Below are 24,292 nucleotides of genomic sequence, written 5' to 3'. Positions count from 1 at the left end.
TGGGAAAATATTGGAGTCCTTGGTAAATAAACAGTTGGTATGCCACCTCGAAAGCCATGGACTTTTAGATCCCTCGCAATCCGGCTTCAGAGCAGCACACAGTACTGAGACCGCTCTGGTTGAGGTCACCGACAATATCAGACTTGCCCTGGATAAAAATCAGTCAGCAATCCTCGTTCTTCTCGACCTGTCGGCGGCCTTCGACACCATCTCCCATCGTATTCTTGAGCAACGACTCTGGGAGGTTGGTGTCAGGGGGCAGGCCTTGAAATGGTTCAGCAGTTATTTGAAGGATCGCAAAACCATTGTTCAGATAGGAAATACCTCCTCAAGCGAACGATCAGTAATGATGGGTGTCCCTCAGGGCTCTATTTTGAGTCCTACCCTTTTTAATATTCACATGATCCCCCTAGCTGCTGTGATCAGAACATATGGCTTTGAGGTCATATCTTATGCTGACGACACTCAGATTCTGGTCACGTTAGGCCCTGATCCTAACGATACTAAGAAACGCTTCAAAGACTGTCTGATCCATGTGGACAAATGGATGACATTTAACCATCTCCAGCTAAATGGGACCAAGTCTGAGATCATGCTTTTCGGCAAAGCGATTAACCACTGGACGCAGGACTGGTGGCCATCCAGGCTTGGTCCATGCCTCCCCCACAAGAACTTAGTCCGAAATTTAGGATTCTACATGGACAATTGTTTGTCCATGAAGGGGCATGTGAATCATATTATTGGAACCTGTTTCGGTGTTATGCGGAGCCTTCGTAAAGTCTTCAAATGGCTTCCTCTCGAGGCCCGCAGACCCCTTATACAAGGTCTAATAATCAACAGAATGGATTATGGTAACGCTCTTCTGTCATCAATCAATTCTGATCTCCTAGACAGACTCCAGGTTCTTCAGAATACGGCTGTAAGGTTGGTCCTCGACCGCCCTTACAGATCTCCTTCGGCACCCTGTCTGAAAACCCTCCACTGGCTCCCAGTGAGAAAACGTTCTCTTTTTAAGATTTTAGGTTTAACACACAAACATATGTATGAAAGAGGCCCAAAATACTGGTTGCCAAAACTACAATGGTACCAGCCGTCCAGGGCACTGCGCTCTAGTGATTCTGCTCTGCTCACCCCCCTTAGGATCCACACCACTAGACAGGGAGGTTGCGCTTTCTCATTGCTGGCTCCAGCTTCCTGGAATAAAATGCCTTTTGAACTCCGTAACATATCAGACCACAGCTGTTTCCGTAAGAGGCTTAAGACCTGGCTTTTTGGAAATTAGCTGCTGGTCTTGTCCTCTCACTTGCTCGGAGTAGCCTGCAAGCGCCATGAGACTCGCAAGAGTGATATGTGCGCGATAGAAGTATCCCTGACTTGACTTGAATGATTTTGGGGGTTTACTGAACTCCATGATAACCAAGTCAGACCTACACCTATTAGAATGTGCCTGTGATAATATTGGTAAACAGTTACCAACCTGTATAGGAAGGAATGCGTCAACTAATATTGACCACATACAAATTCCAACTAGTGCAAGTAAATGGTGCTCTACCCCTAGGGTCGTCAAGCTGGATCCGAGGGCCCATAATTGTATTGTATTGACGATCTTTTGGGGGAGAAACACAGTAATACTGGGCCAAATTCCATTGCTAACATCACTCCTATAAGACCTAATGGCGTCCATATTAAGTGGGAGGGAGTTGACCCAATCAAAATCAATGATGGTATTTTTTCTAAGGGCCTTACAGATATCCTTCACTGCTTAGAGAATGAAATGACTCCTAATCCAGTTACTAACAAGTTTCATTAGTGTAACTCATAGAACTTAAGACCTCCTTACTCACTTTAGCTCAGGCCATGGCCAACCACGTGGCTGGTTTAACCAACTTGCACTTTAGCCTCCCGTGAATTGAAGCTGGCTCTTCATCGTCAACCAAGAGATTCCAAGTTGATTAAATCGCTTAGATTTAATTAAAAAAAAAAAAGCTATTTTTGAGAGGAAAAAAGAGCTACAAGAGGAGGCTTGGTATAACTTAACTCAGGCTGCTGATACAGGTAATAATAAACTCTTCTGGGATAGTGTTAATTCTTCCTTTTTAAAGAGCGACTCTTACCCTGGGCAGCTATCTCATGGTACATGTGATGCCTGGGTCTCCCACTTCACCAGAATTTTTAGATTACCTGCTACAAGGGAAGGGGTTAGATTATGGGAAACAGAAAACCCCTGGCCTAATCTTCTACTAAATATCACAATTGAAGAAGTCCTTGTAAGCGGCGCAATAGCCCGTGAAGCAGAAGGGAATACCGGACACGCACAGTAGAGGTATTTCTGGACTTTTATTTTTCTCTGAGGTAATCGTTTGCGGGAATGTCGTTTTGTCAGTCCCATATGACCTAAATAATGTGAATCAGGTATTTGATGCACCGTCAATAACACAAAAAACAATAAAGAAATCAGGTATAGCCGAAGGTCCTCTTCTCCCAATTGACCGTCTTCTTAGGGGCTTCTGAGGTTTGGTATCGGAATGGCCGTTAGCGTCGTGTTGTCCCTCAGCCCCAGGCAGCCCAAAAAACAAGCATTGGCATAGCCAATAGGTCTCGCTTTTGGGACCTTCTAAGCATTTAGTTATGCAGCACAATATCCTTGGTGCAACCACAACAACTGTTGCGTAGCTAAACACTTATAAGGCCCCAAAGGCGAGACCTATTGGCTATGCCAATGCTTGTTACGTTAGCTAGGGTCACCGTATTGTCTGTCCTGACCATCACATAACACCCCAACAGGACATCCTGAAAATGCAACAGAGCTCGCTTGACTGCCATCAAATCCCTCCAGTTGGAAGACTGCCTGCTCTGCCTGCTCTCCTCCAGAGACCAACGAGATTGTGTGGAGGACATCTCCAGAGTTGCACCTCATCCAAAAGAGCTGCTGTCCATCATCAGAATCTTAGGGAGGTCTGGTTGTGGCTCTATCCCCCTAAACAATGACTCCAGCAGAAGCCACCAAGACAGATATTCCTTAATCTCAGGAGACAGAGGGAAAATCATGTCATAGTCCCCTGAAGAAAGAACCCAGAAATGCATGAAGGTGGCTCCAAAGAGGAAGAAAATGGAACCTGGCCTAAGGGACTGTAAAGACAGAAGCTGCAATATGACCCTGAGGATGCAGCCGATGACGAACAGATAGAGGCTGAATTTGAATAGCCTTGGACACCAAAGGGCATATTTACTAGTAAAGTGGCGAAGCGTGCCTTGTAATCCGGGGTACTTAAAAAGACCTAATATCCAAACGTACAACATGTTTGGAATTTAATTATTGTCCATACTGGAGTAAGCCACTAAGTGAGGTGCTATAATTCCTTTTCGTTTACTGGCTATTTCAACATCACTCGCTTGGCTATGAAAAATCAGTATCGCACTGATTTGTTTGGCACTCTGGCACTGGCAGATGGCCCAGCTTTAAAGGGCCAGTGTTTATTTGTTGGTCCTATCACAGCCCTCGGAACTAGAAAAAGACTTTCGCACTTGCCCTGCTGGTAGTACCAGAATTCTAGAATGCCCAGTGCTGTAGAAAATATACCATGGTAGTTCAGTGGAATGTGGAAATCAGTGGATTCTACACAGCAGTGTCTGTCTGGCATAGAGAGACTAGGGGGGTCATTGCTGAACATATACTGTACCTCCATATAGGCACACAACTGGTCGGTTTGCTTGTTTGTAATGAAATCCTGCTTTTGTATAGTGCGAGCATGTTCTAACTCAGCAGCAGTGCAGGTTAGAGCATGGTCTGCACACAGCACAGCGCTTTTATGTTCAGGAGCGAGACACACCTACTCATGGAAAAAAGCGCCGTGATTTGGGCTCAGTGCGCTTTTCCAGTGCTTAAAGAAGCAGTCGAGATTTCTGACTCCAGTGGGAAATTCGCGTCATTGATTTCAAACAATATTCATGCAGTGTTTGCATTCTTTAAACTCGACTGAATCTGATGTAAAGACCACTTGCGTAGCAAGGGTTCAGTGGACCCTGGTACCAGCCAACAAATAACAGGCCCCTTTTATTGCTGTTGGGGTAGTAACATGTGGCAATGTTCAAGGTTCAATGGTTCCCGGTGCCACTGCACCTGCTACACAAATGTTAGCTACACTCCTGATGATGACGGCAACCATGGAAGGAGAGTTCTGTATTTTCTTATTTAAATACATCGGCCACTGCGCATGCGCCCGCTTTTCCGGACATTCAGATCGGAGGCCAGTACAAGGGACCGCGCTAATCCTAGGTTGAACGCAACACAGCCGAAGCTTCGCACCGCCAAGAAATGATGAACGGTGACAAACAGGAGAGAGGGATATTGATGAATGACCCGAATAATCTTTTTGGATACAAACTACCCACTCACAAATAATACGAATGGATAGATGCCACTTAACTAAATGAAAGCCCTTCTCATTACACTGATGCGCCTGAAAAGAAGTCACACAGGATCACCGTAAAGCGAAAGTCATCGCGATCACTCGGAAAGCGAAAGTGATCGCGATTGGTTGCGCGCGCAGCAGCGGGGGGGAGGGGTATGGTGCTGAAGGCTGGCGCAGGATGGCTGGGCGAAAAGGGAGGGGGGAATGCGGGGAGCAGCTGTGCGCGTGCACGCCATCGTGCACTGACGCTTGTAGCCAGCACTAAAATGTGGGTAGCACTTACCAAACCCACATAATAAATGTCTCGCCAGAACAGCGCATGCGCTGGGTCAGGCGAGACCTAAAAAGGGGAAGGAAAACACAACAAAACCGGGATTAGTTCAAGGTCCTCTTTTTCTATTGCTAAATGCCGCCACCACCACCAGGGTGCCTTGTGTTGGGGGAAGTGCATAACCAAAACGCGCGTGCATTATTTTCCCGCGCTGCCCCACCACCACCAAAACGATCCCTTTAATGCCTCTTGCCTTGGGCCACGACCCGGGATCAGGGCCGTGGCATTGGGTCCTAGGGCGTCCTCTCCCTTCCCTGGGCCGCCGGGCTTTTCCGCAGTATATGCTGCTCCAGGGGTCTTTGTTCTTCCTTCAGGACTACCGCTGGGCTCCTCTTCTGAATCGTCGTGCTCTGCTCTCTTCTCGGTCGTCTCCATCTCTCCGATGCCTTTCCCGTCACTCTCCTCAACGTTCTCTATGATGTCTGTATCTCCACCTTTTTGTTGGTCTGCCTCCGATGACGTCAGGGTGTCTTCATTGAGCTGACCCAGCGCCACTAGACCGCAGGGCTCTTCCGGTGAGTTTCCCTTGTCTAGTCCCGTCTCCCTCCACTTCCGGTCCTCCGGATCCATGGAGTTCTCACAGTCCTACTAGCAGTAAATGGAAGTGCAGGAAGTAAAGCCCCAGGACCCGACGGGGTACCTGTGGATGTTTATAAAACCGTAGTTGACATGTGGGGCCCAATTTTAACCAGGGTTTTTAATATGGCCGCTACTACAGAGATCCCACCGTCATGTGGAAGATCTATTATAATACCAATCTATAAGAAGGGCAATAAATCTGAAACAAAGAATTACCTTCCAATATTGCTTTTAGTCTCCTCTGTAAAAATGACGCGTAAAGTGTTACTCATGAGACTGGAAGATTGGGCAATTGAAAACTTGATACTCTCCCCGGCACATTTGGGTTTAGAAAAGGAATGGAAACCCTAGAGCAATGTGTGAACCTCGATTTCTTGATAGGTAAATATACTCGGGCCAAAGGTGTTAGATTGTATCTCTGCTTTGCGGATTTAAGCAGTGATTTTGACTTAGTCAACCACACTATTCTATGCCTGTTGACTTTGTACCCAGCCGGGTTGGAATTATCACCGGCCTTGGGGTAAGACATGCTTGATTTTTCTTTCATGAGTTGGTTCTGATTGAGTTCTCTCTATATTACTCATTGGAGTTTGACACTATTTATGTCTTTGTCTCTAGATTTTTCTACACCTTAGCAACTGTATTCAGGTATTTTTTAGTGCTTCGTTGTTTTCTCTTGGGAGATTTAATTTGTGTGATGGTTTTGTTATTTGAGGTGGTTGTTTGTTTGTCCTCTTCCTTTTTCTTGTTTCTTTTCACTAAATATATTGTCTTCTGCTCACAAATCGGGTGTTTTACTTGGTCTTAACTTCTAATGCTGTTCAAGTGCACCTGGAGTCCCTTGGGAATAGGTTGCAATTGTGTTTCTTTTTTTCATGTTGCGTGCTTTCGTCTTCTTAGATGTGCTTTTACGTTACATATGTATCCAGTAATAACAGTGCTACTAGTATTCATTGTTTGTTCTTAACAACTTGAATGTGGATCTGTTGTATGTTTCATGTAGGGTTTTCTCTCCTAGGTGGTGTTGTTCCTTTGCATCACATTCTGGGACATGAATGTTGCTGTAGGTTCTCCTACCTATTGTGACATTGTACATGTTGTTTAATTTTATTGTTTGTTTTGTTCCCAGCCCTGAAGAGTCGTGGGTTACTGTACCCGATGAAACACGTGTCGGCTGGTTGCGTGTCCTTGACAGAATAAAGAATACACAGCTCTACTTCTGACTTTATAAATTTCTTGTGTTGTGTTATGTTGCATCATTGCATTGGAACTTTTATGTGTGCACAGGATTATCTTTGCTATTCTATGGACAAACCTGCTCTCCATTGGTGCCCCTAGGCCGAATATTAATTTTCTTGCTAGGCTGTATGAGAAATGATCGAGTACTGTTCGCTTTGGTGCACAAGGCTATTGTACTGATAATTTCAATCAATCAATCAATCAATCAATCAATCAGAGCATTCGTAAAGCGCGCTACATACCCGTGAGGGTCTCAAGGCGCTGGGGGGATGCTGCTACTGTTCGAAAAGCCAGGTTTTGAGAAGTTTTCTGAAGGTCAGAAGGTGGTCGGTCTGCCGTAGGCAGATGGGGAGGGTGTTCCATGTCTTGGCGGCGAGGTAGGAGAAAGATCTGCGGTCACTCTTCGGATGCGGGGGACGGTGGCGAGGGCGCGGTCTGCGGATCGGAGCTGGAGGTGGGGGTGTAGGTGCTGAGTCGGCTGTTGAGATACGCTGGTCCGGTGTTGTGGAGTGCCTTGTGTGCATGGGTGAGGAGCTTGAAGGTTATCCTCTTGTTGATGGGGAGCCATTGTAGGTCTCTTAGGTGGGGTGTGATGTGGCTGCGGCGAGGGATGTTGAGAATCAGGCGTGCGGAGGTGTTCTTGATGCGTTGGAGCCGTTTAAGGTGTTTGGCTGGGGCTCCTGCATAGAGTGCGTTGCCGTAGTCTAGTCTGCTGCTGACGAGGGCTTGGGTGACCGTCCTTCAGGTTTCGGTGGGGATCCATTTGAAGATCCTGCGAAGCATGCGGAGGGTGTTGAAGCAGGAGGAGGAGACGGCGTTGACCTGCTTCGTCATGGAGAGGGTGGAGTCGAGGATGACCCCTAGTTTGCGTGCGTGGTCGGTGGGTGTAGGGGGTGTTCCTAGTGCGGTCGGCCACCAGGAGTCGTCCCAGGCCGAGGGGGTGGGTCAGAGGATGAGGACCTCCATCTTGTCCGAGTTCAGCTTCAGTCGGCTGTTACTCATCCAGTCGGTGATGGCCTTCATTCCTTCGTGGAGGTTGGTTTTGGCGATGTGTGGGTCTTTGGTGAGGGAGAGGATCAGCTGGGTGTCGTCAGCGTATGAGATGATGTCGTGCTGTCGTGCGACGTGGGCGAGTGGTGCCATGTAGACGTTGAACAATGTAGGGCTGAGGGATAAGCCTTGGGGTACGCCGCAGATGATCTTGGTGGCTTTGGAGCGGAAGGGGGGGGAGGAGGCGGACGCTCTGAGTTCTGCCTGAGAGAAAAGAGGTGGTCCAGACCAAGTCCTTCTATTGGATTCCGGCGTCGTGGAGGCGTGTTCTTAGTGTGTGGTAGCAGACTGTGTCGAAGGCGGCTGACAGGTCCAGGAGGATGAGGGCTGTGGTTTCTCCATTGTCAAGCAGGGTCCTGAGGTCATCGGTGGCGGCGATGAGGGCAGTTTCTGTGCTGTGGTTGCTGCGGAACCCGGACTAGGATGGGTCCAGGATGTAGTTTTCTTCGAGGAAGCTGGTCAGTTGTTTGTTGACGGCCTTTTTGATGACCTTCACCGGGAACGGGAGCAGGGAGATGGGTCGGAAGTTCTTGAGGTCCTTGGGGTCCGCCTTGGGTTTCTTGAGTAAGGCGTTGATCTCTGCGTGCTTCCAGCTCTCCAGGAAGGTTGCTGTCTCGAAGGAGATGTTGATGGTTTTCCGGAGATGGGGTGCGATGGTGCTGCTGGCTTTGTTGAAGATGTGGTGTGGGCAGGGGTCTTCCGGGCATCCAGAGTGGATGGTGTTCATGATCTTGATGGTGTTGTCGTCGATGTTTGTCCAGGCGAGCAGGCGGTTGGTGCGTGTGGTGGTCGTCGTGGGAACAGGAGCCTTGGCGGTTGCCTGGGGGGTGACGGCGTCTAAGCTGTCGTGGATGTCTGCGATCTTGCGATGGAAGAAGGTGGCCAGTGAGTCACACAGGTCTTGTGATGGTGGGATGTCGTTGGTGTTGGAGCTGGGGTTGGAGAGTTCCTTCACGATGCTGAAGAGCTCTTTGCTGTTGTGTGCGTTGTTGTCTAGACGTTCTTTGAAGAAGGTCCTTTAGGCGGATCTGATGAGGTGGTGGTGTCTGCGGGTGGCGTTCTTGTGGGCTGTGTAGTTTTCCGGTGTTCGTTCACGGATCCAGGTTTTTCCGAGTTTTCGGCAGGTTCGCTTGGAGGTCTGGAGTTCTTCGGTTAACCAGCTGGCCCTCTTGTTGGTGTGGGTGTTGGGGGGGTTTCTTGAGCAGGGCGAGGGTATTGGCGCAGTTGTCGATCCATTGTCTGAGGTTGCAGGCTGCGGCGTCTGGGTCGGTCGGGTCTGCGGGTGGGCTCTGGGCGAGGGCGGTGGTTAGCTGGCCCTCTGTGACTTTGTTCCAGCTGTGGCGGGGTGTCTGCTGGGTACGGTGGTGTGTGGTGGGTTTCCAGAAGGTGAAGTGGATGCAGCGGTGGTCGGTCCAGTGGAGTTCGGTGGTGCGCTTGAAGAAGACGTGGGAGCTTGCTGAGAAGATGGGGTCCAGTGTGTGTCCGGCGGAGTGGGTGGGTGTTGTGACGAGTTGTCTGAGTACGAGATTGGCGAGGTTGTCGATCAAGGTGGCGGAGTTGGAGTCGTTGTTGTTCTCGAGGAGGAAGTTCAGGTCTCCGAGCAGGATGTAGTCTGTGGAGGCGAGGGCGGGAGTGCTGATGAAGTCGGCGATGGAGTCGCTGAACTGCGGTCGGGGTCCGGGGGGGTCTGTAGACGAGGGTGCCTCTGAGGGTGGTGTTGGGGTCGGTGTGGGTCTGGAAGTGCAGGTGTTTAGCGGTGCTGAGGGTGTTGTCGGAGTCTGTCGAGATTTTGAGAGTGTTTCTGTAGACGATGGCAATTCCTCCTCCAACTCCGTTGGTGCGGTCCTTGCGGATGATCTTGTACCGGGATGGCTATGGCGATGTTGGGTGCCGAGGAGGGGTTCAGCCAGGTTTCTGTCAGGAAGGCGACGTCTGGGGCGTTGGTGTCGAGTAGGCCCCAGAGTTCTACGGCGTGTTTGCGGGCGGAGCGGGTGTTGAGCAGGATGCATCTGAAAGAGTTAGGGTCTTTGGTGGGTGGGTTGGCAGGTCGGATGCTGGTGAAGCTGCAGTTCCGGCAGGAGAAGAGTCCTTGGGTACGCTTCGGGGCGGCCAGGCAGCAGGTGCGTGAGCGTACGGGGTTCAGTGCGTGGAGGGTGCTGGAGCTGTAGCGGAGGCGGGCATCGTGGGGTTCGTGGGGGCCACGGGTCCTGGCCCTGGGCGTGGTCCAGGCGGGGACGGGCGCAGACGGGCTTGCCTTAGGCTCGCCTTCGGCGCGCCAGCGGTGCGGCCGCTGCGTGGTCCCCATATGAGGGGTGAGGGAGGGAGGAACAGCTGGGTGGCGGGAGCGGGGTGGCAAATGGGAGTGCAGGTGGGCGGGGACGCCGGGGAAACAGCGGCGGGAACCACGGAGGGGGGAGCGGGTGGGGGTTACAGAAGGCAATGTGACACGGGCAGAACAGGGGACACGAGGAAAATGGGGCACAGAGGAGACACAAGCAAAAGGGGGCAAGGCAGCAGAAGCAAGAAATATACCGAGTGGTCACAGTCAGAAACGATCACAAACGGTGGCACAAAACCTAGTTGTTAACGGCTCTCTCTACCACGGAGGGGGGAGCGAGGGGGGGATCACAGAAGGCAATGGGACACGGGCAGAACGGGGGACAAGAGATGAAATGGGGCTCAGAGGAGACAAGCAAAAGGGGGCAAGGCAGCAGAAGAAAGAAATATACAGAGCAGTCACAAAAAACAATCAAAAACAATCAGAATGGTGGCACAAACCTAGTAGATAATGGCAGCAGCAGCGGGCACACAGCGGGGCTGTGTGGTGGTGAGGGGAGCGACGTGCCTGGTGGCAGGGTCAAGGATCTGGATCCAATAACTGAAAGCTCTGAGACTAACCAAATACCAGTCGCGTGACACACTAGAAAAAATGTAGTGTTGCGTTTAAACCTAGCCCGTAAGTACACAAGCCGCACCCCTTTTATAGACCTCCCACTTTTTTGCATCCCACTTAAAAAGCCCTTAGTCATCCATGTGAGCTCTCTCTCAATCAAGGCCCAAACCCTATGTAGCAGCCTGTTGATACTCATCCAGCAAAAGCGTTTTGGTGCATCGGAAGCGTTATGCAGCGCTACAGAGATGCAACTGCGATGTAATGAGCAGCATTTCCGCTTCCTTTACATTTTTTCAAGGCCGAGAAAGGTAATCTCCGTCAGGGCTGCGTTCTTGCCCCTTTGTTGTTGTCCTTGTTTATTAATGGGGTGGACAAAGCCCTAAAAGCCATAAATGTAGAGGCCACCCAAGTCAACGGGAGTCCAGTACCAGTCTTACTGTATGCGGACAATGCAGATTTGCTGGCCAGGACCCCGGTTGGCCTACAACGTCTAATGAATACTTTTGGCGGATTCATAACTAGTGGTCAACTAGAACAAAACCTATACTGTGATCTGTGGAGCCAAGTTAAAGAACTGTCGAACTTTTTTATGGATAATACCCCGGTAGCTAGAGTCGACAATTTTTGCTATTTGTGCATTACCTGTGCAGGAAATGGCTCATGGTCACATGAAATTAACAATGTTAGGAGTAAGAGGAGTAGGAGTGCTCATGGAATTTTCAGGTTCTCAGCAAAGTTAGGCACCCGGCCCATAGAAGACATGCTTGCTATCTATAAGACTAGGGTATTAGCTGTTGCCACATATGGGGCGGGGTTATGGGGCCACTATCAGAGCAAGGCCCTCCAGACTGAGGAAAATGGTTTCCTCAAACGCCTGTTGTGCCTCCCTACGTTCTCCTCTCCAGAGGTAGTACATAGCAAGGTTGTGTAGTGAAGATCGTTATCTATACATGTACAATGCTAAGTTAGCACAACCGTGTTAGATGTTAGAAAGCCATCTTGCCGCTTTTGCTGCTTTTGCACACGACACTGTAGCCACATGTTATTAATTGAGAAATGCTTACTCGACTATGATTCACATGAGAACGGTCTGTTGTTCATATCCCAAACAGTGAGCAGCGACCTTGGTCTGTACACCGTGTAAAGAAACAGTCTGGGTCGCTAGACGGTGCATGTTGTTGGGTTCAGGTTGATCAGCCCACTATTTAGCCATAACACACACGCAGCGGCGAATACCTGAAAGTCGGGTGCTTTTAATATTGCAGTTGCATGTTTTTACACACATTCGGAAGAAGAGCTTTCCCAGGAGCAGAGCCTAGCTGATCCTGTGATGTGATCGCCCTGAGCTGATCTTTACTGTATGGGGTTCCCCATTCAGGCCTAGAGACCTTCTACTAGTCTAATAATAATACTATTAGTTTGCTAGCGAAAGGAAGGTGGGCTAGGTCCACTGTCATTTTAGTATGATTACTCCTTTCAATTTCTATGGTATTGTAACTATGCTGATGGTTTTGATATTAATCATTTGTCTGCTTATGTTAGCCAAAGTACTGCATCTTAGGACACGAGGTTTATAAAATAAACTCTTTAAACTTTTACCGTGTCTGTTTATTCTGTTGTGGACTGATATGAGAATAATTACGAACAGGTATTTCTGATCCCCACAGACCTGAGAAATGCACTAAGTCGCTTGTTCTGGGTTGTCTATACATTGGGACCGCCGAGATAATACTCGGATAACGAATGGGACACTGATGCTGGCCGGATAAGGGGTTCTGGGTTCTGAGGTGAGTTTTTGGTACACCACAATTCACTGAGGTCCTGGTTTCCTGCGCATAGTTCTGTGCATAAGCAGAATCCCTGCAACATGGCGCACCTAACGTTTGGTCTATTGATTTGAAACGCCTTAGTAGTGCTTGTATTAGTCCACAACACCCTCACTCTGGTTTCCGGATAACGGGAGTGACGGTTTAACCAACCTGTGTTTCGACTAATAGGTTCTTTCAAGCTTGATCATTAAAAAGGTTATTTTTTCTGAACCCAAGTGCTACTGTTGATATCGTTGATACTCTTTAGTGTGTCCTGATGGCGGTTGACATAGCCGCGCATAGTCGTACACCTCTGCGCCGTCATTTGAGGACGTATGGGGTGCCAGATGATGGGATGGCTGTTATTTTTGTGGTGAGCGCTGATGCATCGTACCCGTATGAGTTGTTTTACTCATGGGTGACTTTTCCAGCGGAGGATGATGATGGTACGTTTCACACGTATACAGCCACGCAGCCGCCTGCGGTCTATACCCCATATAGGACACAAGAAATTCCAATCTCTGCCTGGCAGCATACTATTTGGTTTAATGATGCCCTTCCCCATGCGGTTGCACCGGCGAGAATGGGCCCGTTGTCTATTGCAGGGGCCACATGACCGGTGCTAGCCGGATTTACGCCTCATCCCCGCTATCTCACGGTGGCGGTGGCTGAGTTGCGAGTGTTGCACACAGCCCTGATTACAGTTCATAGGGCTTTTGTGCAGTACGTGTCACGCACCGTGCAGGTGGGGGCACCTGCTGTTGCGGGACAACCTACGGACCACCACGCAGTGATTATTAGTCCTGTTATGGTTAATTCGGTGGTCGGCAAGCGCCCCCAAAGTAAGGATGAATTTCCTTATTGGCTTAGTGAGAAATTTGACCAACTGGAAGCAGTTTTTTCAAATACTACTCCTGTGGAGAAACACAGGATTCTCACCATTACTTTGCCAAAAGACCTGGTCCCAGATATGGCCGATTGTGACAACTGGGGTAAGGTCTTTGCCGCGACCTATTCGAAGGGCTATGGCACTCCGTCTATGTCTGTACTACCATCCGTCATCAAGAAGGTTCAAGAGAATCATGGTGCGGAGGCAGCTATTGAATTGGGAATGAGGCTTGTCGACAGTTTCGATGTGGTATGCTCCATGGTAATGGGCAACCTCAAAGGAGATGCCATGCAGTTCCAAGTTGCAAATATGATGGACCGCGTGGACGATGTCGACAAGCCCAAAGAGTTCGCTAAAGTAATTGCGAAGGCATATAGGACCGTGAATCGTAGTGCCTTGGGTGTAAAACCGACTGTGATCATTCCTGATATAGTACAGCAAACTAAGGTGAGCTCGTCTACAAAAGACGAACGCCCCAATTTTCTTAAACAAAGTTGGCGGGCTAAGAAACAGGGGAAGCAGCAACAGAAACAGGGGTCGCGTCCTGCCTCACCAGTACAGTCGTCTAACGAACGCACATATAATCTGCGCGATCGATCTCGTATTAAGTCACCTGATAGATTTCAGGTTTCTGAACAACGCTCTCCTCGTTCTTCACAGGAAACATCGGCTTCACAATCCGGTGGAGGAGACCGTGGGAAAGGAAGGGGTACCCAAGGTCGTGAGCAACCCCACCAGTCAGACGGCAAAGGCAAGCAGGACGAGTCTGCGCGTCGAAGACCCCCGTTTCAGAAGAAGAAAGTTGCTGCACTGACAGCAAGGTATGCCTCAGATGGTACGGACGCAGCTTCGGAACCTGACATGGGCGCTAATGCTGCTAGACAGCGCAGCGGAAGTTACAGTAGTGCGACAAGCACTGCGTCCATATCTGGTGGCAACAGCAACTGATATATTCGTGAATATTGAAACTGCTGATACTCGGGTGTCTCCCCCTGATAGACTATATAATATAGTCATTCAAATTGAAGGTGACATACAACGTACAATTCAAGGTTTTTTTTGGGATAATCTGACCACTTCCTATGACATTCTGTTGGCGGAGGCAGGTTGGCCCCCGGGTTTCATTTTAGATGCTCCTAGAGGGGAGGGGTAATCCTCCCGTCCTTTGCGCACACGGTGCCGAAGGTCCAAGCTAAAAAGTACGCCGAGGACTGGGCTCAGGTGCTAGCACCTGCGTTATATCGAAATCAGGTTGGCTGGGATAAATTGTCTCCCAGCCATGAGATTCCGTTGCGGACTACGCCCCAACCTCAACCCCAATACCCCATGCGTCGCGAAGCTAGACCTCACGTCGCGTAAATCCTTGAACAATTGGAATATCAAGGAGTAATCGAAACATGTGTGTCACCTATGAATAATCCTTTGTTCACTGTGACGAAGCCTGACGGGTCGTACCGCCTAGTTTTGGATTACCGGCACCTAAACACTCATTGCCGGATCTGTGCAGTACAAAATACCCACAGTTCGGCTCCCGTCGATAGTCTCGTGAGAAAAAGGTTTAAAACCACACTTGACATTTCCAATGGCTTTTACAGCCATAACCTGTACTCTCTTAGTAGTGAGTGGACGGCGTTCACCTCGGGTGGCAAACAAAAACAATTCAAACGATTACCAATGGGCTATAAGAACAGCCCTGGAGTCTTTGCGGCTCGCGTGGTCTCTCTCTTAGAGGGCATGGACCCGGATGCGTACTCGTATGTGGATGATATTTATCTCACAGATGATGAGTCAGACCCGCATCTCCGTCGCGTTGATCGCATTATTGTTTCCTTTGCAGACTTCGGTTACAAATTCAACTTTGCGAAGTCACACATTGCGGAATATACAGTGTTGTTCTTTGGGTACGAACTCAACAATGAAGGTCGAGGATTGGCTCCGCACTTCGTAGAGAAATGCGCATGCCTACGTGCTCCCACGACACTGAAGAAGTTACAATCTCTGCTGGGCTTTCTGAATTTTGGTCGAACGTACATTCCTGATTATGCCCAGCGTATCAAGCCGCTTTATGCCCTGGTACAACCTACTTTTTCCATATCTTGTTGGATGCCGGAGCATTCAGCTATATTGCAGTCATTGCAAGCTGATCTTCTTGCTTCAAAATACTTACTGAAGCGTGATAACCATACTAACCTGGTAATAAGAATTGTACCGGGCGCAGTTGGTTTCACATACTTAACGTTCAATGAGGGCGACACCGTCCCCATTGCCTACAAATCTCACTTGTACACTTCGGCTGAACTGCGATTTTCCGCGGTCGAGAAAGTTCTGACGGCGGTGCAGATGGCGATTCTGAAAGAACGAGCGCTGTCGCAAGGTAAATGCATGTTGGTGGTAACACCATATCCTGCCCTTGAGGCGGTGACAAAAGCTAGTGTACCAAATTCTAAGGCTTTGCATCCACGGTGGATACAATGGGCTACATCCTTGACATCGCCAGACGTCACGTATATCTTTGACGCGGCACTTCAGACTCAGGAGTTTTTGCAGTATGAATTCGTTCATCCAGCTCCTCTGTCCTTGCACCCGCTCGAGGATTACCATTGTGTCATTTACACTGACGGTTCGGCGCAACCTGCTATTGGATCAAAGCACGCCTATTCAGCAGCTTGCGCAATTGTTGTTGGTACTTTCGTAAATGGTGAATTCCAATCCGATGTCGTGCACACGCAGTCATTGGGTGATTGTAACGCACAGTTAGCGGAGCTTCGCGCTCTGGTGCTTGCACTGGAGTTTGCTGATCCACGGGTCACTACTCTTATAGTAAGTGACTCCTTTTATTGTGTTCAATCTTACAACGACAATCTCCATTTTTGGTCTCAGAATGACTACCATGATTCCAAAGGTAGCACGATTAAGCATAAATTGCTTTGGGTTAGAGTGGCAGATCTTAAAGAACGTCTGCCTCTCGTGAATGTTATTCATACTCTTGGTCACCAACGAGTTGGTGTCCATGCTGTCGGCAACAGCCTTGCTGACGAGGCAGCAAAAACAGCAGTGGCGACATATTTAGTAGCAGCAGTTACAAGATCCAAAAGTAAGATCGATGATGACATCTTGGCAGCTATTGCAGCAGGGAACGAAATTTCCTAGAGGTTTCCCTTCTCGTTACCATTATCGCTTAAGTCCTGATAACGTCCCATTAGTGAGGATTAATGACGTTGGTGACAGATTGATTCCCAACGCGGACTGCAGACCATCTTTGATATTAGCAGCTCACGAGGGCATGGCGTCCGCACATGCCGGCGTTGCAGCTACTGTATCTCTGTTACAACAACGTTACTGGTGGTGCGGTTTGTATAAACAAGCCAGAGCTTATGTTCTTAATTGTGACATTTGCCAGCAGATTAAACCTTCAACTGCGGCGCGCCCACCACAAACTCAGTTGTATATATCTAATAAACCAATGGGTTGTGTTTATTTAGATCATTGCGGTCCATTTACCTCTGATACTGCGTACAAATACATCTTGGTTGCAGTAGATTCGTGCACATGTTTTCTGTGGGTGTGGCCACAAAGGAGTGCTGATTCCCGCACTGTCATAAAGGATTTGCATGTCTTTGTTCGAAGTTTTGCGTGTGGTACCTTTCATTCTGATCAGGGCCCTGCGTTCCCCTCTAAGGCGTACAAAGAAGCCATGAGAAATTTGGGGGTCCAAGTCAAATTTTCGTCTCCATACCAGCCTTAGGGTAATAGTGTAGTGGAGCGGATGAACCGTGACTTAAAGCAATCCTTGACAGCCAGGGTTTTGGGTACTGGCCGGAACTGGCTAGCCCACTTGTATGACGTGCAACGTGCACTAAATAATCTCCCTAGAAGGTCTCTGGGTGGGCGGACCCCATACATGATGCTCTTTGGCATAAGAATGTTTGTCCCGGACCTTGATGGTCTAGACATGGCGGCGTCAGCCGCACCCTTTGACGTAGATGATCACTGTGCTGTATTGCAGAATCTTCAAGAAGCCAGAGACAGTCTAGCGAAGGAACACATACCCTACTCATTTGATGCTGCGCTTCAGGTTCCGGTAGTCGGCTGGCTACCTCGAGTTGGTGATCTGGTTCGTGAGAAGGTGGAGAACGAGAAGGAGTTTGGCCCCTCTTATCGTGCACCAGTTCCAGTGCTTGGAGTACAGGGTACACGTACAGTCATTTTACCTCCACTTCCTGGTCGCAAGGATAACAGTTACATCTCTATTAACAATGTCAAGCTACAGTGAGTGGCCGATTCTTCTTAGTATGACACCGGTGGTTTCTTGCCCTTCGATGCTGAGAAATTCTGTTGTGGCCCGAGCTTCTAACACCGTGCCTGATGTTGCCGTCGAGATGCATACAGTTACTGGTTCTTTGTTGCCACCGACAGCTGGTGGTCTACCTGAAGATAAGGAGTATGCTTATCCTGCAGATGTTACATTGCCTGTTTTACAATCCACCACAGTTGCCCACTCACGAGACTCTTTTGACTCAAATTCAATGACTTCCATTGCCCCGTCCAAGGTTTTGATTTTTGTGGCCTGGTTCAAGAGACATTTTTTTATTCCCCCTCGGACTTACATTTGGCTAGTGCTCATATGTATTTTTTTGTTTATGTCCATCGGCTTTGTGGTAGTGTTTTTTAGACTTATCAATGGACACTACCTGAAAGAAAGATCTGCAATTCGATTAACTGATGGAACTTTGGCCCCCCACTCCCCCTCACATATCATGAAAAGGGACCAGACTTTTGTGAACATTACCGCCTGGCCTGTACATGATGGGATCGCTTGGGATGCTGTAAAATTTCAAATTCATGGCCCCACTGAAGTAATTAATGTGCCAAATGTATTTCGTGTTTCTATGGGTGATGTCGTTAAGCAGAACATCCACTCAGATGACTGGTATGTTCAAGCCATAGAAGCACTGTTTTCTGATTTGAAATATTATGCTACATTTGATGCTGAAGATTTGTATTTAGACACTGCTAATTATGATAAACAATTTTGTTATCAACGTTATGGCACGCATTTCTTACATCGAGCAAATACGTTTAGAAATTTTGTAAATTATACACAATGGGAACACTGTCCAGCCCCTAGGCTGGGCAGCTCCGCCACATTAGTGGACAAATTCACTTATTTTTCTGATTTCAGTGTATCAAATCCGGCCTCTTTTTATTTTAAGGTTGCGCCTGAGTCTGCTTCTAAGGTTAGACTGACACACACCAAATTATTATATTCCAAGTCCTTTATTGATGAGTTGGCAATTGGAGGATATGATCTGTGGAAAGCTACTATCGATCTTAAATGGGTTTGGGATTCTAAACCGTGGCAGGTACAGGGAACAGAAGCTTTGCATCGTGCCTGTCTTATCCCGAATCACATGTTATTTTTAAATTCGTCAGTTTTTCAGACCACCTGTTTTGGATTGGCTACTACTAAAAAATTAAATTCTCCCTCGATTCCGGATCTGTGTGCTTATCCTGATTGGGTTAATCATACAGATCTGTCCCTTGCTACGTTGCAGACATACGTTTCCAACACATCCTTCAATATTTCTGAATTAGACCCAGAAGGGTGGTTGGTGTGGCAGACAAGTGCAGATTCCTGTCAACATCGGTTTCTTGATTTAAGGCAGGGGTATACACAAGTTCGTGTGGACCCCCGTTTTGAATCTTCTCACACTGTGACTACCTACTCAGTAGGGAAGTTATGCCAATCTTGGCTGCAACATTCTACTTTAGCATCTGTTAAACTTCATTTATCCAAATTAAACGACAAAATAGATTTGAATGATTTTGTTAAGGGTCCTGCAATTGGCAGGTCCAAGAGATGGGTGTATGCTATTTACAACGAGGTTTGGAAGTTATCGCAAATTGAGGCTGCTTCCCGATTATGAGCTATTGACCAGGCCAATATGGAGAAAGTGTTGGCATTAATAGATAATAGCATTAACACCCTGTCTTCCAGAATTTATACCTTAGATAATATTGTATCATCTGTGGTAGACATTGTGCAGGATGATTTGTCTGTATTGTATCATGGTCAAAATCAATTGCGTTCTGTTATGCAGTTTGCATGGACGTTGCAAACGTTAAAGGCAGGCAAAGTCCCTTGGGATTACATTAACACTTCATCTTTGTTCCTTCCTTTTAATTTAACTGCAAAACAACAGTTCATGTCCATGAAAGATGCTACATACTCATTATGGCACATTGAGAAATTAGAACCTTTACCTTTCTCGGTTGCTGAACTAAATTCTGCTGTGTGGCTTATACATGGGTTGATCACATTACCGTTCTCTCTGTTTAAGTTCAGTTCGTGCATGAAACATTATGCCCTTGGCAGATATGAACAACTTGGTACTGCCTTCCTGCACGAAGTTTGGTCACTCCCATTCACGTACAGATGTGTGAGAGACGGAAAGGAGGTATACTTGAAAGGTGAAGAGTGCACTTCCACTCCGGATCACTCTGTTGTGTGTAGGCACATTCAATTGCATGGTGCATGTAATGTGCACGCCCCTAATTTAGCTTGCGTCCTGAAAGGGATTCCTGTGCCAGTTTTAACACCGTCTTTTACGCTGCTTGCTAACAGTAGTTATTTGCTATTAAATAATGAAGCTTGCTGCGGGATGTTAGTGGGAATTCCCTACATAGTGACTGTGTCACAGAGAGTAGTTTGCTGTAATAACGTCCTTTTCCCACCCCCGCATGGTCGGCTCGATGTATCCATCTGGCCTTCCATGCCAACCTTGAAAGCAGAGTTCAACAAGATGAGCAGAATAAGGGCTCTATTGTCTCAAAAAGAAGTCACGTTGACTTCATCCCGGGAAACATTTGTCCATCACGTAGCAAACACCCGCACTGAGGTGCAAGCGCTTTTGAATACTGATCTCCCACTTCATTTTGGGACCCTGATTCAGACTATCTTTAATGCCTCGTCAACAAGTGGCATAGCTCATTTTTTTAAAATTGTGGTCTCCGGCCTCGTGACCTCTTTTCAAACTATTTTTGGTGTGATCCCGGCATTTTTTCATTCTATTTTTTCCAGCGTCTTCGGAGGCCTCCCTTTACTTCTCGCCCTCATAGCTGGAATACTATTGTTGATCTGCGCCCTGCGTTATGGATGCACAACTTGCGTCACATGACAACATGTCCCGGCTGCACCATCTTCGTAACCGGATGCTTGATTACTATGGCACTTTACCACTGGCAACTCTAAGCATAGCCTATGGATTGTCCTTCCGTTTTCCCTACTTTACTTGTGTACAGCCCGTCTTTCATTGCCTAGATTGTCCATTCCAATGGGCTCTGGATTTGTGTCTGTCGAACTCGGTGTCTCCTGCCCCGGATTATGATCGGCTAATGAACCCCTTAGTGGCTCATGAGTTGGACTGTTATGGAGTCGGGATTATGGCCTGTGGAGCAGCACATGGAGTCCTTGGGAATTGGGACATCGGAACGGCTGCGATTGAATTCTTAGAGAGAAGTTATCCTGAAGAGCACGCCAGTTGTCCTCAAATGGTGCTGGAGGCTCCGGTGGGTGAGGAGCATGTATGTTCCTTCCCCGTGCTGAACTGGATGGCAGATAATTTTGCGGAACGTTCCAATGATTTTCTCTTGGAAGCTGTTGCAACTTATTGTGCTTATACATTGATGGATCGACTATTTTGCCCCATCATTTCGTCATATGTCCTTCAATGATGTTTTTTTTAACACCTTAAATGGTTTTTTTCCTTACTTTAAAAAAAAAAAAAAATCTTTAATTTTTTCTTCGAACTTTTTCACTTACCTTATATGGACTTACAGTTCATGCCCTTGGTTCCGTTCTACCAAACTTGAACTCTGCGTTCTTGCAAGTGCGCCCCTAGTGGTTAGTGGTCCGATCAAGGGGGGGTGTAGTGAAGATCGTTATCTATATATGTACAATGCTAAGTTACCACAACCGCGTTAGATGTTAGAAAGCCATCTTGCCGCTTTTGCACACGACACTGTAGTCACATGTTATTAATTGAGAAATGCTTACTCGACTTTGCTTCACATGAAAACTGTCTGTTGTTCACATCCCAAACAGTGAGCAGCGACCTTGGTCTGTACACCGTGTAAAGAAACAGTCTGGGTCGCTAGACAGTGCATGTTGTTGGGTTCAGGTTGATCGGCCCACTATTTAGCCATAACACATACGCAGCTGCGAATACCTGAAAGTCGGGTGCTTTTAATATTGCAGTTGCATGTTTTTACACACATTCGGAAGAAGAGCTTTCCCAGGAGCAGAGCCTAGCTGATCCTGTGATGTGATCGCCTTGAGCTGATATTTACGGTATGGGGTTCCCCATTCAAGCCTAGAGACCTACTAGTCTAATAATAATACTATTAGTTTGCTAGCGAAAGGAAGGTGGGCTAGGTCCACTGTCATTTTAGTATGATTACTCCTTTCATTTTCTATGGTATTGTAACTATGCTGATGGTTTTGTTATTAATCATTTGTCTGCTTAGGTTAGCCAAAGTACTGCATCTTAGGACACGAGGTTTATAAAATAAACTCTTTAAACTTTTACCGTGTCTCTGTTTATTCTGTTGTGGACTGATATGAGAACAGGTATTTCTGATCCCCACCATTCCTGAGATATGCACTAATTTGCTTGTTCTGGGTTGTCTATACATTGGGACCGCCGAGATAATACTCGGATAACGAATGGGACACTGATGCTGGCCGGATAAGGGGTTCTGGGTTCTGAGGTGAGTTTTTGGTACACCAAAATTCACTGAGGTCCTGGTTTCCTGCACATAGTTCTGTGCATAAGCAGAATCCCTGCAACAGTTGGGCTGCAGTACCTAGCTGATATAACCACACTCCGCCCTTTGTTGCTCTGTCATGCTATATGGACCAAAGATTAAACTTGTTTTACTAAGTCAATTATAGAAGATTATTTGTCCCTGGAGAAACCACTGTGCATCTCCTGGCTGAATTACATTAATTCCATCTATATTGAGTTGTTCAAGATGCCAATCCTGCCTAATCCCCGATCGATATCAACACTATCTAAATGGTCTATTAAAGATAATTGTGTGTGTTACAAGGGGGAAGTCAGGATGAGAAGTGAGGGATGGAAACCAACTGTTGCACTTAATTTCTGACTTGCATTGAAGGAGGGCTATCAAAGTTATTTACGTTTCAAATGTATTCATGGTTTTTAATTAATGAGATTTAGATTAGGGATTGCCCACCATTTAGTTGCCTTTCCATATATCAAAACTTGCCCACCTGATACGATTCCATATCCTTGTGATGGCCAGAGCAAACAAAGCCCCATTCACTTTATGCTGTTCTGTGTCTTTTATTCACATTTTAGGTGTTACTATTTAAAAAATCACTTTTGCTTACACAAGATATTACATTGCATATTGTTTCCTTAAAATATTTGCTTGAACTGAAAAACTCCAGGGTATGCTTTAATGTTGCACTTTTTTTTTTATATCGAAAGCAATTAACACACATAAAAGTATCGTTTTTTTGGTTGCTGTAATGAACCCTACGGAGACTGGTTGGCAGCCTTTTAGTAATTTTAAGTATGTATCTCTGGTATTGATGTCTTTGATCATATGAATGGTCATTGCTGCCGTTTTTATTTATCAATTGTAGTCATGTGTGATCGTTTTACTGTGATTGCCTTTATGATTGTTCATTTTAACATACCGAATAAAGTCTTTTTCAATTTCGAAGTCCCAGAGAACATTTCTTTACAATTTCAGAACAACAACATATTAAGAAAAAAAAAAATACGGATCTAAACCAATGACGCACTGCTTGTATGCAACTCCTTGGGTTAGTAAATAAATCACTGTGCTATAGTAGGATTGCAACTTATGAGCCTGAAGTAACAAAATTATCGCAGTGTCAAACCTCTTGCCTATCTACATAAAATACAAATCTGTGAACTCCATGTTGCAATATGTGCTTTGCAGCAGGCACATTAACCCTCTAAGTCAAAACTAATTGGATAAAACACAGAACTCTCCCAGAACTTCATTAACCACCAGACCAGAGTTATCATAATGCCATTATAATTGCCTCAAAACTGCTGGGCACACAAATATCTCTGCAGCAAGTGTCTCGACCCTGCAAGATACTTTAAATGTAGTCTGTTTGTGACCATTTAAGTAAGTTGAATCAGATGTGCTGTTTCCTTTGTCATTGTAGCCAATTTCTTTGCAGCCTATTTTTTTTTTAAAAAAACCCTTTCCTCTGCCACACCATGACCCCCAGGTTATGGGTTGCCGGAGTTTTTTTTTTCTCCAATTCCAGCTTTGTCTGGGATTTAATTTAACAAACAGGTGCATTCTTGGTAGGAGATGACGAGTTTGACTGCACTCAGCCAATTGCACTACTAACACACCTAATATTGCTGGAAAAAACAATGCCCAGGATTGGAAAACTGGTGACCCGGTGACATGTCACCAAGCGTCACTCTAAATGCCACACATTATCGAAATGTCACACTGAAGAACACTCAAACTATGGAAATATTACTTGAAGGAAAAAGAAAGTTGCCAGCTTCAAGCACTCACCTTATCATTGTCCGCATCCCCCAAGCAGATGGCGTGCGGAAAGAGACTGCCGCTAAACTCCAATACCGCTCTCTGGACATAGCTGAGAGACCGCATTGGACGAACAAGTATGAGATTTGCCACATAAATATTTCCTTTCCTGAGGTGATGAGCAAGGATGTGTTGCTCTGGAGTGGTAGTCCCCTCTCTACGTCTTTGACAGCAGTTCAGAGACGTTCTGACGACAGGCAAAAATACGAGCGTTACCATTCGTTGTCATAGAAAGAGGACCAGTTGGATCAGCACATAATACACAATCCGTGTTAAGATTCAAACGTGCTGAAGCAGAAGAGCTCCATATTACAAGATGATTGGCTCAACATTGATGCCTTATGGACGCGGGTTGCTAGCCATCACTAAAGTAGAGACACAATTTCGAAAAGAGACATTTTGGCGTAAGAAGCTCGATCAGCTCAGGCACACCTTGTAATAGTGGCCATATTGAATTGGGAT

General features: G+C 46.9%; 1 protein-coding gene across 2 annotated transcripts in view; it reads right to left on the bottom strand.

Annotated features, from left to right (window-relative positions):
• The window catches only part of ITFG2 (integrin alpha FG-GAP repeat containing 2), a 595,129-nt gene extending 571,123 nt beyond the window's left edge, over positions 1-24,006 (bottom strand). For both annotated transcript variants that reach the window (XM_085652304.1, XM_085652305.1), the window contains exon 1: positions 23,801-24,006. In XM_085652304.1, the coding sequence (XP_085508430.1) occupies positions 23,801-23,896 (96 nt within the window). In that variant the 5' untranslated portion in view covers positions 23,897-24,006. The remainder of the gene's footprint in view (positions 1-23,800) is intronic.
• Positions 24,007-24,292: the final 286 nt, after the last annotated feature.

Source organism: Triturus cristatus, chromosome 4_1 (genome assembly GCF_964204655.1).
Source record: "Triturus cristatus chromosome 4_1, aTriCri1.1, whole genome shotgun sequence".
In the NCBI taxonomy this organism is placed as follows: Eukaryota; Metazoa; Chordata; class Amphibia; order Caudata; family Salamandridae; genus Triturus; species Triturus cristatus.
The sequence above is the reverse complement of the archived record's forward strand: the minus strand, read 5'-3'. Positions and strand labels throughout refer to the sequence as shown.